This window comes from Aquarana catesbeiana, linkage group LG03 (genome assembly GCF_042186555.1).
Source record: "Aquarana catesbeiana isolate 2022-GZ linkage group LG03, ASM4218655v1, whole genome shotgun sequence".
Lineage (NCBI taxonomy): Eukaryota > Metazoa > Chordata > Amphibia > Anura > Ranidae > Aquarana > Aquarana catesbeiana.
In genome coordinates, this window is record NC_133326.1 from 515,881,871 (window position 1) to 515,899,739 (window position 17,869).

The 17,869-nt window shown below is 39.6% G+C and overlaps 1 protein-coding gene across 3 annotated transcripts in view; it reads left to right on the forward strand.

The window, feature by feature from the left end:
- CYFIP2 (cytoplasmic FMR1 interacting protein 2) overlaps positions 1-17,869 on the forward strand; it is a 134,934-nt gene that overhangs the window by 77,787 nt on the left and 39,278 nt on the right. For all 3 annotated transcript variants that reach the window (XM_073621167.1, XM_073621168.1, XM_073621169.1), the window contains 5 exons: positions 2,163-2,267; positions 5,312-5,403; positions 8,847-8,964; positions 14,392-14,511; positions 15,633-15,758. In XM_073621167.1, the coding sequence (XP_073477268.1) occupies positions 2,163-2,267; positions 5,312-5,403; positions 8,847-8,964; positions 14,392-14,511; positions 15,633-15,758 (561 nt within the window). The remainder of the gene's footprint in view (positions 1-2,162; positions 2,268-5,311; positions 5,404-8,846; positions 8,965-14,391; positions 14,512-15,632; positions 15,759-17,869) is intronic.

A 17,869-nucleotide genomic window follows, 5' to 3' on the forward strand; every position in this document is an offset into this window, starting at 1 on the left:
TTTACCCGCCGATGAGGAAACTGAAAAGCCAGTTTTCTCTGAATGACACAAGCCCCCTGGAGCCACTCGATCTACCTGGATGAGAATCCGGGGTCATAAGCTCTTTTTACAATGTGCCACAGGAGGTAAAGCTGGCCAGTTCAATGTAAATCTGCTTTTCCAAGGCAGGGCACAGCAGTAGGTACACTTTAATGCAGACCATAAGACTTACATACTGGCCTTCCTTTTGTTCCACTGCTGTTCTCTTCAGCTGGTGAAATGAATGAACATCCATTTGTAAGCTAGAAGTTCCTGAAACGTACACAGGGCCATGAACTACCCACATGACAGTGCTAATTGGCCTATTGCTTGGAGTAAGTCACATGTTTCTCTTTACCCGGAAGTCCAGGAAATTATCTTCAACTTTTGGCTCTGGGTGGAGCAGCAGGAGAACAAAGTAAAAGTATGTATACTGTATGCTGCTGAAGGGGTGGCTTGCCCCTGAATGGGTAAAAACACAGGTTTAATTTAAAGTGTAAGTCCTCTTTTGTAAAATTAAAAACAACAATCTTTGTTTCAGTTACACTGTATAATTTGCTAGGATGTTAACAGACTCTAATCTCCTGTTATTTGGCAGAAATAATAACAATAATAATATAGCTTCCATCAATGAAAAGCACTCTATAAGTGGAAAAGGCAGACTTTTCATTCATCTGTCCATCCTCAATTCATAGAGCGCTTTTTATTACTGGAAGCTATAGTACAGCTGCTATGAATGGAGGAGGGTCGGAAAGGGCAGGCATAGTCGGCACTTTTGACTATGTCAGATCTAGGAGCTGTAGTAACCCGTGAAGGACCAGAAGATTACTGCTGTGAGGGTATAGGGGGGGCAGAGGATGGAAGATTTAACCACTTGCCCACCAGCTGCCGTCATTATACGACAGTAGGTCAGCACTTTCCACAAATCGCCGTAGGTGTACGTTGGCTCCTTTAAGGAGCCGTAGCAGGCGCACGCGTGCCTGCTGTATGTCAGGTGGCCGAGATGTCCGCTGGCCACCCACAATCGCGGGAGCAAGAGCCAGAAGGGGGATCTGTCAATGTAAACAGACAGATCTCAGTTCTGGCAGGGGAGTTAGAGACAGATCTGCTGTTCCTAGTGATTAGGAACAGTGATCTCTCTCCTCCTTCAGTTAGCCCAGCCCCCATACAGTTAGAAGTACTCCCAGGGAACACACTTAACCCTTTGATCGCCCCCTAGTGTTAACCCCTTCCCTGCCAGTGACATTTATACAGTAATCAGTGGCTATTTTTAGCTCTGATTGCTGTATAAATGTCATTGGTCCCAAAAAAGTGTCCGATCTGTCCGCTGCAATGGCGCAGTCCCACTAAAAATCGCTGATCATCACCATTTTGTGGACGCTATAACTTTTGTGCAAACCAATCAATATACGCTCATTGCAAATTTTTTTACCAAAAATATGTAGAAGAATACATATTGGCCTAAACAGATGAAGAAATTTGTTTTTTTACATTTTTGGGGGGGATATTTATTATAGCAAAAAGTATTGTTTTTTTTTTCAAAATTGTTTATGGTGCAAAAAAAAAAAACCTCAGAGGTGATCAAATACCGCCAAAAGAAAGCGGGGAAAAAAAGGACATAAATTTTGTTTGGGTATAGCGTCGCACGACCAAGCAATTTTCAGTTAAAGCGACGCAGTGCCGTATCTCAAAAACTGGCCTGTCATTAAGGAGGAAAATCTTCCGGTCTGTAAGTGGTTAAACAAAGACAGCAACCATCAGCACATGGGACACCTATTGTTGATTGTAAGTATTGTCCCATGTGCTGGGCAAAAAGGGCAGGCATAGTCAGGCTCTCTTGACGAGAGCCTGTGACAGCCCATTAGTTGTATTAACCCCCACCACACCGGAAGATTGCAGTAGTGGAGGGTGGGGCATAGACGGAGTAGGAGGAATCAGCACAGAGGACCCATCCCACTGTCTGTAAGTCATGTCCCTTGTGCTGATTTCCGTTTTTTTTTTTCTTTTTGGCTACGCTTATGCAAAACTTTAAAATAGGCCTATATATGTGTGGGTAAGAAGGACAATTTACAGCTACACAGTACGTGGAAAAAGTTAATGCAAACATGCATTGAGCGCAAAACATTTCTCTTTCTCATTTGCAGGTGATGGGCTTCGGGTTGTATCTGATGGATGGAAATGTCAGCAATATTTACAAACTTGATGCAAAAAAACGGATAAACTTAAGCAAAATCGACAAATTTTTTAAGGTGATGTCTACGAATCACTAAAATTTAGTTTGAGATCTTCTATGTAACTACATGCCATTTCAGTTTGTGATTATTTCATATGATACACTCAAATTTTTAAAATAATTCCATCAAGAAGCTGCTTAATTTAGCATATTTTAATAAAAAATGCTGAGGTTACCTTCAATGAAAAAACGCATGTCAGACTGGTGAGTAGATCCAGAGGTACAGGTCGCTAAATTTATATGCAAATATTGACTTTACTGTAAAGCTGAGATAGGCACAGCCCATTTTGCTCCCCAAGCCTCCCATTGGACACCATACACCAATGAGGAGGCACAGAACGTGGAGGGGTGGGGCCCACGCCAATTTTTCCAATAAAAGGATGTATATCTTTAGCTGCCTGAATTACTAGATCTAGTAATCATTCTGCCTTATGATTTTTAACGTAATGTAACGCCTGCTTATGTACGTGTTTTTATCATATTATAAGTTTGAGTTTCCCCATTTTTGTACAGAATTAAGTTAATCACCAGCAATCTGTTTTAAAAATGAGTGCAACATTGTAGATATGTATCTCAATTGGCATTTTAGAAAGACTATCCTATGCTAGCAAATGTACAGGCTACGTTTTAGTCTAGTGAATCTGGAACTATGATCAGCATTTGGTTCATATTTGTGAAGTGCAGCTTCCAAACCTTGTTTTACATCTCTGCTGTTTTGATGTTTCCCACCCATGCCAATTTACTGGGGCTAGTTCATATAAGCGATGGAGGTGTAAGCCATGCCAGCCAATAAAATTGTAATTCTACTTATTCAATGCAGGTTAGAAACTTTTATAGATATCATTTAAACCAGTAATCCATACCTGATAGTTTCTGTTTAGTGGCAAATTGTCATTTAAAGAATGTAAGTAATTAGTGCCCTCACTGCCTGTCGCAGTCAGTCACAAGCTAGCTGTCAAACATCTAGTTCAGTATACAAATCAAGACAGCTGGATGCAATGGCCAACATAGACATTTATTTCCATGATTTCTTAGAAATCTGCCTGCCCTATTATATCAAACGTTGAAAAAAAGGTAAAGTATAGGTGATTCTCAAATTGGATATTTTCTTGGTTAAGTTAGGAATAACAGCAATTTTGGAAGATAAAACACAATGGCCCTCATATATGAAAATTGCAAGTCTTGCTTCTAGAATTTCACCCACAGTGCAACTCCAGAGTGCACAATACTTCATTCACATGCTTTTGTAAAATGCTATACTGTACAGTCCTGAAGTCTATTGCCTTTCCTGGAAGTCCTACCTCATTTTTGATAATTTGTAATGGGTGGAGGAGAACATGCCCTATGTGACAAACACATGGGAAAAGTGGAGAACTTCTGGCTGTATAGTGTACTTTGAGTGGGTACCGTAAATAGATGCATTGGGGAGTTAATTTCGGCTCAAACGCTTTGGCTGCTGTAGAGCACTAGTTAAATAGTTAAAGCCACTAACATGACTTAAAGAAAATTCACAAGCAATCAAAAACAAATCTATTTATTTATGTACTGATCTCTTCTTGTCAAAAGAAACACCAAATGATTGTGCATTAAATCAGTTCTTTTTCTCTGACATTACTCCATATCAGCTGCTCCCCAGACAGAAACCCGGTTTGTGGTTGTTCCCATTGTGGAGCTCAAGCAGAGCTCAATTGATGTCTCCCCCTGCTCTGTGAGTGTGCATGTTGGACATGCTGACATGATGCACTCCTTTCAGCGGGGCAGACGATTCCCGGAAGCCAACCACAGCAAACATGAAATTTATAGATAGATCTAACAAATATATACTTATTGCCAGTTTTATTCATGTCCTGCACCGTTTATATTCGAGCAAGGCTACTGTGGAGCTTTTTTAGCATGTTTTTTGAGCAGCACCATTCATTTGAATGGGCCTCCCTCCGCTCCAAAAGTGCGCTAAAGAAGATCATGTACCAAATGTTGGACATGAGCCAAGCGTGGTTTATGTCTCGTTTTTGCGTTTTGTTTTTTTTTTGCACGGAAAACACATGCCAAAATGACTCCTACCTCAGTTTGGGTCACAATTAAGAAATAATGGCACCACAAACATATTGCACGTTTAATGCATGTTTGCAGACGCTACACCCATGATTTAAATGGGACAGTCCTGATATACAAAAGCTCTTCTGTTCTGTGCTCAGTGCTGTATTTGTTGTCCACAGGTAACAGGAGACTCTCACAGACCTAGCCCGCCCCCCCCGTGTTTGAGTGGTGAGGGGCTCTTGTCTTGGGCAAGCATATGGTGCTGGAGACAAGTGCTCTAAATCAAAACGAATTAGCCATTTGTCTCCTATTGAGCAGTATGGACAAACAGCAGTGGAGGGAGGGGTGGCATGCTGTTGACCATGTTAGCACAGCATCCACCACACCTAGGGGGACAGGAGGAACTGAATATTTGTTTGGTAAGACCTCTTCTTTAAAGAGGAGCTACAATCTCCTACTCAAAAATGTAACGAACACATCCCCATGATCTTCACAAATCGCTGGATTTACTTTGGATTTTGTCAATAATGTAATTATATTCCTTACTTGCCAAAAGTCCTGTTTACTGGCCCTTGCAAAAATCCTGGTGGCGGCCATCTTAGCTATGGACGTCTGAAGCCTGCGCCACTGAGTTCCAGGATTTAGTGCAGCTGGCTAACCAGCATGCACCTCTCAATCGTGTAATTTCCTGTCTGGAAATACTGTTATATTAGACACTTTGTCTACCTGAAGACTCCTTGGATAGATGACCCCGATATCATAGGAGTCAACAGTACAGCCTAATGATGTAACCGCTTAGGTGGCCACAACCGGGAGTGCCTGGAAAATTAAAAGAAAAAAGTGTTGTGTACTAATCTTGGAATGCTCTCTTGGTACTAGAGTTCTGGATAGCAAGACTTGATACTCTTATATGTGAAGTCCTACATATTTTATGATGGTGCTCCAGTGTGTTCATGTACAAAGATCCCTGTGCAGTGTTTCTGTGTGTCTAAGTGTGCAGTCCGTCTGTTTTCTCTCTTACAGCAGCTGCAGGTGGTACCTCTCTTTGGAGACATGCAAATTGAGCTGGCCAGATACATTAAGACCAGTGCTCACTATGAAGAGAACAAGTCAAAGTGAGTGCATGCCGTAATGTCTCTTGGCAGTAGTAGGATGAGCGGTGATCAAAGTGGAACTTGATGAGTCATACTTTATGGTAACTGGCGAGGAAACCAATATACACAGCAATAAGCAGCTTGTGGTTGTAAAATGCTTTTATTGTGATTTGGGCTTTGCTGCCACAAGCTGTTTAGTGCTGCAGACAGTAAGACAGTAGAGTTGATTATGAAAGGATGACCCCCACCCAAAAGTGATATTTTAGTTATAGGTGTTGCTTGGGTAGCTGAGTCAGTTTGTAGCTTCTTCTGTTTTTTTAAAAACCCCAACAGTGAAATGTCATTGCTGTTATTCTAAACTCTGTTCCTGACCACCTGATAGTTTTGGGAAATTCCTGCCCACCATTGTGTGTTCCAGCGTGGTTTTTTGAAGTCTACATGATATAACACAAGAAAAAACAAGGAATGGAAAACCCCTCCTAATGGCTACAGCAAGTGTGGCCACCCACAACACATAGATCTCACTAACAGAGCCCCATAGAGATATAAAACATTGTTAAGTGGCTTAACTCTCCAGCATTTATCAAACATTAAAAATATCACTTTTGGGTGGACTGACCCTTTCAAAATTGGAGCCTTTACCCACTGATAGTGTAAGTGATACTTGTCCTAAGAAATATGGAGGCTGCCACTGATGCCCTCTCTTTCTGAAAATGTTAGTTGCCTGGCAATCATTCTGATCCAATGGATCCAGTACTTTTTTAGTCACTTAAAAAAGCATTCAGGGGTTCTGACTTTTTTATGTGGCTTTTCTGATCTGCATGTTTGTTCCAGGTCAGTAACTATGAAATTACTGAAGCCGCTGGATGTGTAAGGCAGTCAAACAATTAGCATTTTCAGAAGAAGGTCAGTCAGCAGAAGGTTAGAAGAATGTATCTTTTTTCTCATTAGTGGCCATGCAATGGAAACTGCTGTTCTTTGGCCCCCCTGGACTGTTTTATAGTTTCAGGGCAGTAAAGCTGAACTTGTTCAGCTTCACTGCACGTCAGAGAATGGAAGCTTCCATGTAAGGCTTCTCAAACTGTTACGTAACTTTGTGTTTAACTTTTTTGTTATAGTGACAATTTTCTTGCACAGATCACGTAAAACTTGATGTGTCACATAGTCAGCACTAAGACATGGACCAATTTCCTAAAAGCCAATCAGATTCAAACTTTCAGGTCAAGTTTTAATTTGAATGGTGTCTGTGAGGAAATATCTTCAATTCTTACTGCTGACACTTTAATTCATTACACCTTTTTCTCTACAATTAGCAACAGCAACCAGTCAGGCCACCTTTCCATCAGTTTAGAGCAAGTAGAAAAATGAATGATGATTAAGGGTTTGGTTGGTATTGATCATTATGCTTTAACATTTTGTTCTTTACCCACTTATAGGCAGCTATTCGATCAGACTTTTACATACACAAGGCTGTAATACACTCTGTTCTTTTCTGTAAATTTTTAATGAAAATTAGCACTTCTCTAAAAGCCATCTGACCTATGGAGCCCAGAAAAGAGTTCCAATTGTAGTCCTTTCATAACGGTCCTGTACTAAAATTTCTGAGATAAGTGAACGTCAGTATCTGAAAGGGCACACATCAGCCTTGGCCTGAGATCCATTAAGTGTTCCTACAACCAGGGCTGGTGCAAGGATTTTTGACACCCTAGGCGAAACCTAATTTTGCCACCTCTCCCCCCTTGACTCCACCCTCTTTGCCCTACCCATGTATACCCCACCTTTTTAATGAAGCACCCATCAAATGCAGCCTCACCAGCATCCATCAATGCAGCCTTTCCAGCACCCATCAAATGCAGAATACCAGCACCCAACAATGCAGCCTACCAGCGTCCAACAATGCAGCCTACCAATACCTATCAATGCAGCCTATCAGTGCCCAACAATGCAGCCTACCAGTGCCCATCAATGCAGCCTACCAGCGCCCAACAATACAGCCTACCAGTGCCCATCAATGAATGTTTGCTTGCTTCCATTCATTCGGGAGCCAGGACACAGACACAGTCCTCCACCGCCGCTGCGCCTTTGACACTATGTGCGAATGGCGCAGTGGCTGCCTGCTCATGCTGAGACTTAGTTGCTTGCTGTAGAGAGAAGAGAGTAGGAACACCAGTGGCCGGGTGCCCTAGGCAGCAGTGCGCCCTAGGCGGCTGCCTAGTTTGCCTAGTGGTAGCACCGGCCCTGCCTACAACTGAATCATTAAGCTGACAATACACATCGCAGTCTGATTATACAATCTTCTTTAACACTACAAACAATTTTGTGTGAGGGTCTGCCTGTTTGGAAACAAGTTGAATGCATCCTTTAATCCAGTTATACACTGATCGAAATTCAACTGGTTCAGCAGGGGCTAGTCGAATTTCGATCCATGTGTGGGCAGACTGGTTGTATAGAAGTCGATCAGAACCAGATTTTTCCTGATCAATCAGTGCAACCCGCTTTTTGAACAAAAATAAAATTGTCCAATGTATGGGCTGCCTTAAAGAGGTTTTCACATTACGTAGTTTTGGTAAATCTAAAGGAAATCTTTATCTATTTACTTATCTAATTTAAAGAAATCTAAATCTATACAGAGATTGAAAATTATTGGGCCAACTCAGTGCTGGTCAGTTTAATTGGTCATTTCTGCAATTGAAAGCTGTTGAAATTCTCTGTAAATTGCAACGTGTATGGCTGTCAAAAGAGCAACTGCAATAGTCAGAATCAACCCCTTCATTTTCTATAGAAGTTTACTAAATGATATCATGTAAAAAGTGTGGAGTTTAAGTGATAGGCTTTATTGGCTAACTTAAGTTAGCCATTGATTAATGCTGAAAGTTTGGAGTTTAGGTGATAACTTAAGCTAGCAATTAAAAGGTATTCAAATTGCAAGCTTGGGATGCCTTAGACCCCTTTGCCAGCATTTATACAACTGAATTGTATAAAGGATGATCTAAGGAATCCTGAAAGCTTGCAATTTTAATACCTTTTAATTGCTAGCTTAAGTTATCACCTAAACTCCAAACCTTCCACATTAATCAATGGCTAACTTGGTATGGTACACTACTACAGCTAAATTAAATCATGAAAGGCTTTGGAAAATAGTAGAACTGGACACACATATAACAGTTTATCATATTATATACTGTATATATACTGTAAATCCATTCGCATATTGATATGTTAAAATCACTTTTGTGTTATACGATAAATGCCCCTTCATTGGTTCACATTTGCACCTTAATTTTTAAGATAAAATAATGAATCATTAAAGAGCGGCCCCTTTGTCACCTCTTCTATAATACATTATGTGGTTATTGTTGGGTAATATTCTGTAGTGTAGTTGTTATCTAATAAGCCCTCCTAGACTCTTTCCACGTGCCCCCTTGAGGTCCATCCACAGGCTTAAGCAGTTGTTTCCTGCCCAGGTGGACCTGCACACAGAGCAGTATCAGTCCGCAGTACAATATCTGTGAGCAGATGGTACAGATCCGTGATGACCACATCCGCTTCATCTCCGAGCTGGCCCGCTACAGCAACAGTGAGGTAAGAGGTTCATTTCCATCACATGGGGAAAATGATGATCATATTATATATTCTTTGGAACTTCTAAGCTTTCTATGAATAATATATTGGGAGATATGTCAGATTTGTCCCTTCATATTTCTAGGAATGACAGCTAGCATTTTTCATGTGGACTGTAGGTGAGACATAATACCTCATATCATGACTTATGCCCTGTACACACGATTGGACATTTATCGGACATTGATCGGACATTCCAACAACAAAATCCATCAGATTTTTTCCGACGGATTTTGGGCCAAATTTGTCTTGCATACACACGGCCACACAAAGTTGTCGGAAAATCCGATCGTTTTGAACGCGGTGACGTACCTCAGGACTATAAACGGGGCATTAGCCAATAGCTTTCGTCTCTTAATTTATTCTGAGCATGCATGGCACTTTGTGCGTCGGATTTGTGTACACACGATCGGAATTTAAATGATTGGATTTTGTTGTTGTAAAATTTTAAACTTTGTGTGTCGGAAATTCCGACGGAAAAAGTCCGATGGAGCCCACACACGATTGGAATTTCCCACAACACAATCCGATCGAAACTTTTTCAATAGGAAAATCCGACCGTGTGTACAGGGCATAAGAGTTTTATAAAGAGGGAAGAATGTGATATCTTTACAGGGGCTCAGTGTAATTTTCTCATATAAACAATAAACCAAAACATGCACAAAAGTGACTAAGGCTGTATACTTTATTGATTTCACGTACATATAATAAGATAAAAACTATGTCAGGGTTTCTTTTATTAACAATTCTTGAAAATACTTAATTTTCCATTGTCCTAGAAAAACCCTTTAAGTCTGACTGTCAGCCATTTTGAAAGTGCAACCTATGAATCTAGCCGCTTCAGCCCCGGAAGATTTTACCCCCTTCCTGACCAGAGCACTTTTTGCGATTCGGCACTGCGTCGCTTTAACTGACAATTGCGCGGTTGTGCGATGTTGCACCCAAACAAAATTGACGTCCTATTTTTCCCACAAATAGAGCTTTCTTTTGGTGGTATTTGATCACCTCTGCGTTTTTTATTTTTTGCGCTATAAACAAAAAAGAGCGTCAATTTTGAAAAAAACGCATTATTTTTTACTTTTTGCTATAATAAATATCCCACAAAAATATATAAAAAAACATTTTTTTCCTCTGTTTAGGCTGATATGTATTCTACATATTTTTGGTAAAAAAAAAATCGCAATAAACGTATATTGATTGGTTTGCGCAAAAGTTATAGCCTCTACAAAATAGGGGATAGATTTATAGCATTTTTAATATTTTTTTTTTTTACTAGTAATGGCGGCAATCTGCGATTTTTATCATGATACATTATGGCGGACACATCAGACAATTTTGACACATTTTTGGAACCATTGGCATTAATACAGCGATCGGTGCGATTAAAAATGCATTGATTACTGTAAAAATGTCACTGGCAGTGAAGGGGTTAACACTAGGGGGCGGTGAAGGGGTTAACTATGTTCCCTGGGAGGTGATTCTAACTGAAGGGGGATGGAATAACTACAGGAAGTGACAGAAAGTGGTTCCTAGCTAATAGGAACACACGATCTGTCACTCCTGTCAGAACAGAACAGGGAAGTGTTTGTTTACACACACTCGTCCCTGTTCTGTGTCTCCTGGTCACGATCGCTCGTGGCCGACGGCCGCGATGTCCAGACCTGCGCGCACCTGCTATCCGGACCTCGCAAGATCACGTACAGTAACGTGATTTCGTGCAGGGGAGCCAGCCTGCCACGTCAGGAAGCAGCTAGAGAAAACCAACCATGTCACTTTGTCTTATAAGGGGAAAATCCTTATGTGTACATCAGTTTTCCAGCAGATCATAAAATCAGCATCCAATTATACACATGAATACACAGACCCAGTCAAACAATCTGCAGAGAGTCTCCCAACTTGACTTCCTGATCTGTACAATTCATAGCAGATCAGGTGCCTGGGTATGGTTCCTTTTATACAGGCAGGTGGAAAGCCATTGTCTTTGCACTTTCAGATTCTTTCAAGGAATATACCTGATCTGTATCCATAGGGGTTAACTAATTTACCTGCCTTCCTGAGTGCACCTAACTTGTTGGTTTTAGGTGACAGTAACAGGTTGCTAAAATATAGTTGATATCTATAGAGAACAGGGATTTCAATATGTGACTGACAGCAGGAAGCACCTAGGGTGATTAAAATGTATTGCTTGTGTGGTGCCATTTGTATATACTGAACATAGGAGTCAGACATTAAACTATAATGGCTTTTGATTTGTTTCTTTGTACTTTTTTATACATTGTTAAATAGATTTTTTTATATCTGTTTTTTACTATATAAAAAATCTTTGCTTTTTTAATTAGCGTGTTATGCAGACACTGGATTCACAGAGCATAGGTAGAATACAGTAGAATCAGTTTACTTTCACGCTCTCTCCCTTTCCTCTCAGATTGAAATTTTATATGTACATATCTGAAAAGACAGACAAGGAGGGGAAGGGAGCAGATGAATACATTTTCTGAATCATTAACTTGTGTATACAAATCATAACTTGAGCTGATGAGTTCTGTGAACAAGCTTTTTACTGCAGGGGAGCTAAGAGGAGCCTGGGAAACATGCAGTTTGCTGCATATAAAAATATACAAAATATTACTTATGTTTTCCACATGGAATGGGTGGAGGCCTCTCTAAACACAGGTCCACAAATTCTTTGATGTCTGAGAATTTCTCATTCAAACCTTACCTACTGATACCCAACTATCTATAGTTCATTATTTTCAATTGTATCAAATCAGACTATTAACTAATTAGCTTCTGTGACGAGAGTCACTTTGGGTGGGGCCCATGGAATCCAGCTTACCTTAGAGAGGTCAGGAAACTGCTTTTTCAGCTCCCCAGACCCCTCTTATGTGTAAGTCACCCTATGTCTATTGGGACACAGGGTGACCAAGAAGCCCAGTCTGGCCTGCCCTAACCAGACTCGCAGTACAACCACACTGGACTCAGCATTTTGTTTTACCCCTGTTATCCTGGGCCGTATATGTGTGGTTTGTGTTGAAAGTTGGAGAGGCTCCTTTACTTGGGACAGTAATATTTATCAACAATATTGTGACAGTACCAGTCCCATTTAGCATCTGTCCCAACTCCCATTTCTTCACTGCTATACCGGCCCCTGAACCAGCCAGGTTGTCTATGTTTAGAACACTGACATTGGACATAACATTGCTGTCACTGACCATACAGCATTTCGTTGCCCAGATATAGAGTGTGACCGCCTTACCATGTTGCTAAGGCATCGGGCAGCCACACTTCTTCCATCTGGGCCTATGGGGTTAATGCTGGTCACTAATGCTACCCCACCCTTTTTACTGATTGTATTATGCATATTCCAAGCATGAAGACCAGAGGTAGAGTAAGGCAGGCCATACATTAGACATGTGCATTCGTTTTCGTCCGAATTTCAGGTATTTTCGTTATCGTTTTAACAAACGATAACGAAAGTGCATAATCCGAAAAACGAAAAATCCGACATAAACAAATGCTTTATTTTCGTTTTCGTTGCTACAACAGTTCGATATAGATAGGAGATTCGACATGATGATGACAATAACAATCTGTGTCCATCAAACCTGTGGTCGAATGTGCCTAACCTTAACTCTATTAGTCCAAGATTATTCTACATAGAGAGAAAAGATTCGACATAGAGAGAAAAGATTCGACGTAGGGGAGAAAAGATTCGACGTAGGGGAGAAAAGATTCGACGTAGGGGAGAAAAGATAAATAAAAATAATGATGATGATGAATGTTATTGGCTGATTGTAACCAAAGAGGAGGAGCAGTAAAATAGCTAGAACTAAGTACACACATACTTTGGCTTATGATGTCTGTTGAAAGTTCTAAGAAGATTCGGCGGAGCAGGTAAACTATACGGCGTCGTACAGTTTAGCTGCTCCATCGAATCTTCTTTGAACATTCGACAGACACCATAAGCCTTCAATGACAGATTGGACCTTAATTTGGATTTTCGGACGAATGCAATTTTTAACGAAAAACTAAATAAATAAAAACGAATTTCGGGAGTAACTAAATAAATTTATTTTTCGGACGAAAACTAAATTCCTAAACGAAATATTTCAGTGTGCACATGTCTACCATACATGGTGGAATTTCAAACTAATTTTCTTTTCAAAACCAGAAATTTTGTGCGTTTTGTGATCCGATGGTCATACTATTGATTTTCAAAATTCGACCAACCAAGCCTTCAATTTCACTTCATGTTGCTACAGAAAAGAATTTTCATGTCTGGGAATCTTATTTTCTTTCCAGGAATTCTCTTTTCTTGCACTTGTACATTCCTTTTTCAATTATATTTCTCACATGATTCTCCCATCATTGATTAGAAAAAATTTCCAATATGTCCAATCACTCAAATTCGATAGCCGCACGAAAATCAGCCATTGCTGTGTCACACTAAAGGTGCGAAAGCCGAACGAAAATTCTTTGAAAAGATTTTTGAAAGAAAATTTGTTCGCAATTCAAAACCATGTGTGGCCTGCCAAAGAAAGGGGAAAGTTTCCTCAAGTGTCCTTCCCACAGACAAAATTGGCCCAGTTTTTGTTTATAAGATTTGGTGAAATGTTTGAATGTACCCATACCTTGTGTTATTGGATGTAGAGTTTACCCCGCCCTGTGTGTCTCTATGCCAACAAGGAGGGGGGATTGTCCCCAGAGATACTGTATATATTCTTGTGTCTGTTCTTCCATAAAAGTATTTTGTTTCTTACCATCCTACACTGAGTTATGGCTAGTGACTGGGTGGGCTGAGAGCATTTATTCACTGAGTTACAAGGTCTCTGAAGCAAGGCAGCAGTAATGGCGGATCTGCTCAGCCTGAGTACCGGCATCCATCACCTTACAATTGACCTTTCACTTCCCGCCTAAACTATATTTTATATTTTATATATTGTATTCCCCCTCTCCCCCAATTGTGAGATAGTTAACTGACCGCCATCCATCCAGCAAGCACTGTTTACTGCTGGATCCAGTATATCAAACACTGTTATTCTTATTTTGTTATAGTGGTCAAATGTTGCAGCCACCTTCAATGTCAACTGCATTCTCGTACTAAAAAACAAAAAAAAATATTCATATGCAGTATTTCATATTTACCTAACCATAAATTATTTTTTTATAGTCATTACAGCAGTAAGTAAAGAAAATATGTATAAAACCAATATGCATTCCTTTTAGGACAGATATGGGCAAACCAGTTGACACTAAATTCAGTCTCACAATCTGTGACTGCAGATTAAATAGTTGATAAGATGTAAATCATTATATATAAATGTTTCTGTAGAGAGGACTGGAGAGCTGCTTTGAAGACTATCACTCCTCCTGTTTTCCTTGTGGTAGGTTGTGACTGGCTCTGGTCTGGACAGTCAAAAATCGGATGAAGAATATCGAGAACTGTTTGACTTAGCTTTGAGGGGTCTTCAGCTCCTTTCCAAATGGAGTGCCCATGTCATGGAAGTGGTGAGTCGCCAAGATCAGTTTTATGTATTTATGTACAGTATATGTCTTGTCCTCTGCTGACTTCTATAGAGAACTCATCGCAGAAGACTCACACTGCTCTATGTTCTTTCATGTGTCTGTTTTGATATGGTATTGGTAAGTGCAGTAATGGCAGATAAATTGGAGTTATCATTTTTGCAAAAAATTGGGGCATTTTGGCTAAATGTTTACATTTCGGTTATATGTATTGAACTAATGAAGGCTAAATTGGGTGTTTTTTTTTTTTTTTGCAAGGGACTTTATTAGCTTTAAGAGTTGGGAAAACCTTTCAACTGTCATGGACCTGCTTTGTGCCAAAAATGGCTCCTCATAAGCTGGGGGCATAATGTTAAATACCGAGATACAGAGGAAACCCAAGGGTCTGTTTTAATGGGCTTTGATAGGCAAAAGCTTTTGATATCATAACTCATTGTAGGTGCAGTGGACCTGCATTTGACCTACTCTAGCTGCTTTTGAATTTCATAAAGACTTAATTTTTTTTTCTACCTACTGAAAATGCTTGGCATAACCTACGGCCAATTCCAGCAATGGCAAAATCAGTAAATCCCTTCACTAAAGGATTTTGCACTTACTACAACTTTAACTGCTCAAGCATATGTGTTTCTCCATTAAAGTGCATGTTGTGCATGATGCACTAACCCAGTGGTCTCCAAACTTCGGTCTTTTGCTTGCTTTTTATCCGGATCTTGAAGCACTTTTCCTTCCACAGATCCAAGACACTAATCCTCCCCTGGCATCAACAATAGGACATAATTTCTGCTACTGACATCAGCCACAGGGCTGTATTTCTCCAACTGACAACAAAGATGGGGCACTATTCCACCCACTGTCATCAATGATGGGGCACTAATTCTCCCAAGATAGGGCACTATTTCTCCCAGTGACACAATTATGGGGCACTCTTCCTCCCACTAACACCAACAATGGGACACTATTCATCCCATTGACACCAATCATGGGACACTATTCCTCCCAATGACACTATGGGTTTGCTTTGTGTGCATTGCTTATTGGCTAATTGTGGTCAATAGAAGTTATGACAACATTTGCATAATGTCACTTTTTTTTGTCAAATCACGTAGTATTCCTGGAAGTTGGTTCATCCTACAGACAAATTCTGTAATAAAGATTGTCCTGGTACAGCGGAGGAGTATGAGAGAGCCACGCGGTACAACTACACCAGTGAAGAGAAATTTGCCTTTGTGGAAGTAAGACTGACTTTGTTCCAACACCGCATTCAATGACACTCCTAACCAACATTGGGGTTTATTTCATGATATGAAGAAAGAAGCAGCCACTGAAATATCAGCCATAAAGGGATTTTACAAAAACTTGGAAATCCTTTCAATGGGACTCATGCATGTAATGGGCTGCTCACCTACATAGTCTTTCTGTTACTTACAGTACTTTTTTAGGTCTGATTATGCAAATTAACAATTCTCATAGAGATTCAATGTATTATATATTCTTTTTAAATACCCAGTTTGTCCAGTAAATGGAAATGTAGGTGTAACAATTGCTGCAGTCCTAATAAATCTCAGGAGCCATGGTAGGCTCTACATTACTATACTAATGAGCTGAGTGAAAAATAGATCTAAGGACTTCTGAGGGTGCCCAAAGACATTCCAATCATGACAGTTAACATTTAACCTGAACTAGGCAAATATAGGAAAAACATTTAGTGCATGGGTGTATTCCTTTATTAAAAATAATGAAATGTGTATTTACATACATTTACTATAAGTACCTGTCTTGATATCAACCTCCTGTCAGCCCATATGCACATGGGCTAACAGGAAGCATGCTGACAAGAAGAGAGAGCAGACTGATGACTTATTAACCACTTAAAGACCAAATTACTTAGAACCCCCAAACATTATATATATATATATATATATATATATATATATATATATATATATATATATATATATATATATATATATATATATATTTTAGCAAAGTACCCAGAGAATAAAATGCAATATTTTATGTGAAACCGTATTTGCGCAGCAGTCTTTTTTTAAAAAAAAAGCTATTTTTTTGGAGATACACTTTAATGGATTAAAAAAATAAAAAACTTAACAGTAAAGTTAGCCCAATTTTTTGTATAATGTGAAAGATGATGTTACTCCAAGTAAATACATACCTAACATGTAATGTTTCAAAATTGCGCATGCTCCTGGAATGGTGACAAACTACGATACTTAAAAATCTCAATAGACGACTCTTTAAAAATGTTTACAGGTTACCTGTTTAGAGTTACAGTGGAGGTCCTCTGCTAGAATTTTTGCTCTTGCTCTAATGATCACGGTGATACCTCACATGTGTGGTTTGAACACCGTTCACATATGCGGGCGTGACTTATGTATGCGCTCGCTTCTGCGTGCGAGCACGACGCAATGAGGTGGTTTAAAAAAAAATGAAATCTTATTTATTTTACTTTTAATTTTTATTTTTACACTGTACCTTTATCTTATTTGTTTTTATCATTTGTATTCCTATTAACAGGAATGTAAACATCCCTTGTAATAGAAATAAGCATGACAGGTCCTCTTTATTTAAAAAGAAGAGGTGCACAAGAAAGGCCTAAAAAGGCACCTACTCAGCGCCAGATCAATCCCACAAGTCTATTAGCTGAAATAAGTATAATCCTTGAAATATAACTATCACAATATTTACAAGGTACTGAGCAGCTGTTAAAAAGAATAGGAAAAATAGCAAACAGTAGTATAAAAATAAACAGTTCAAACACTAGATTATTATAATACTAAAACAGCGCTAAAATTAAACGTGATAAAAACACAATATCACAGCATGTGGTCTTCCCCACAAATAGAAGTCTATAAGCAGTAGATGGTAAAACGGACAGTTCGAAGAAGGTTTTGAATGTAGAATGAAAGTGGTCCAAACGTGCACCTTTCACCAGAAATAGTGAACCAATCCATAGAGATAGAGACCACTTAACATTGTCTACAGCATTGTCCCCTCACTGGTGGTACAAGCAACATGCTATGTCATTGCTAGCTAGCAGGTTTCTGCAGGATTCCAGTTCAGTGAGCGAGTAATGTCAATTACAGAAAATTCCTGAACCTCAGTGATTCACATCTCTACTGGTAGAATTGCCTATCTGACAGCCTACAAAGAAAGTGATATCACCCACCTGGTTGTGCTGTCTGGCAGAAGTGAATAAATCAAAAAAGATGACAGAATAACAAATATTTTAGCAAATAAAACAGTTCATATACAGTGAGGGAAAGTACTTGATCCCCTGCTGATTTTGTACGTTTGCCCACTGACAAAGAAATGATCAGTCTAT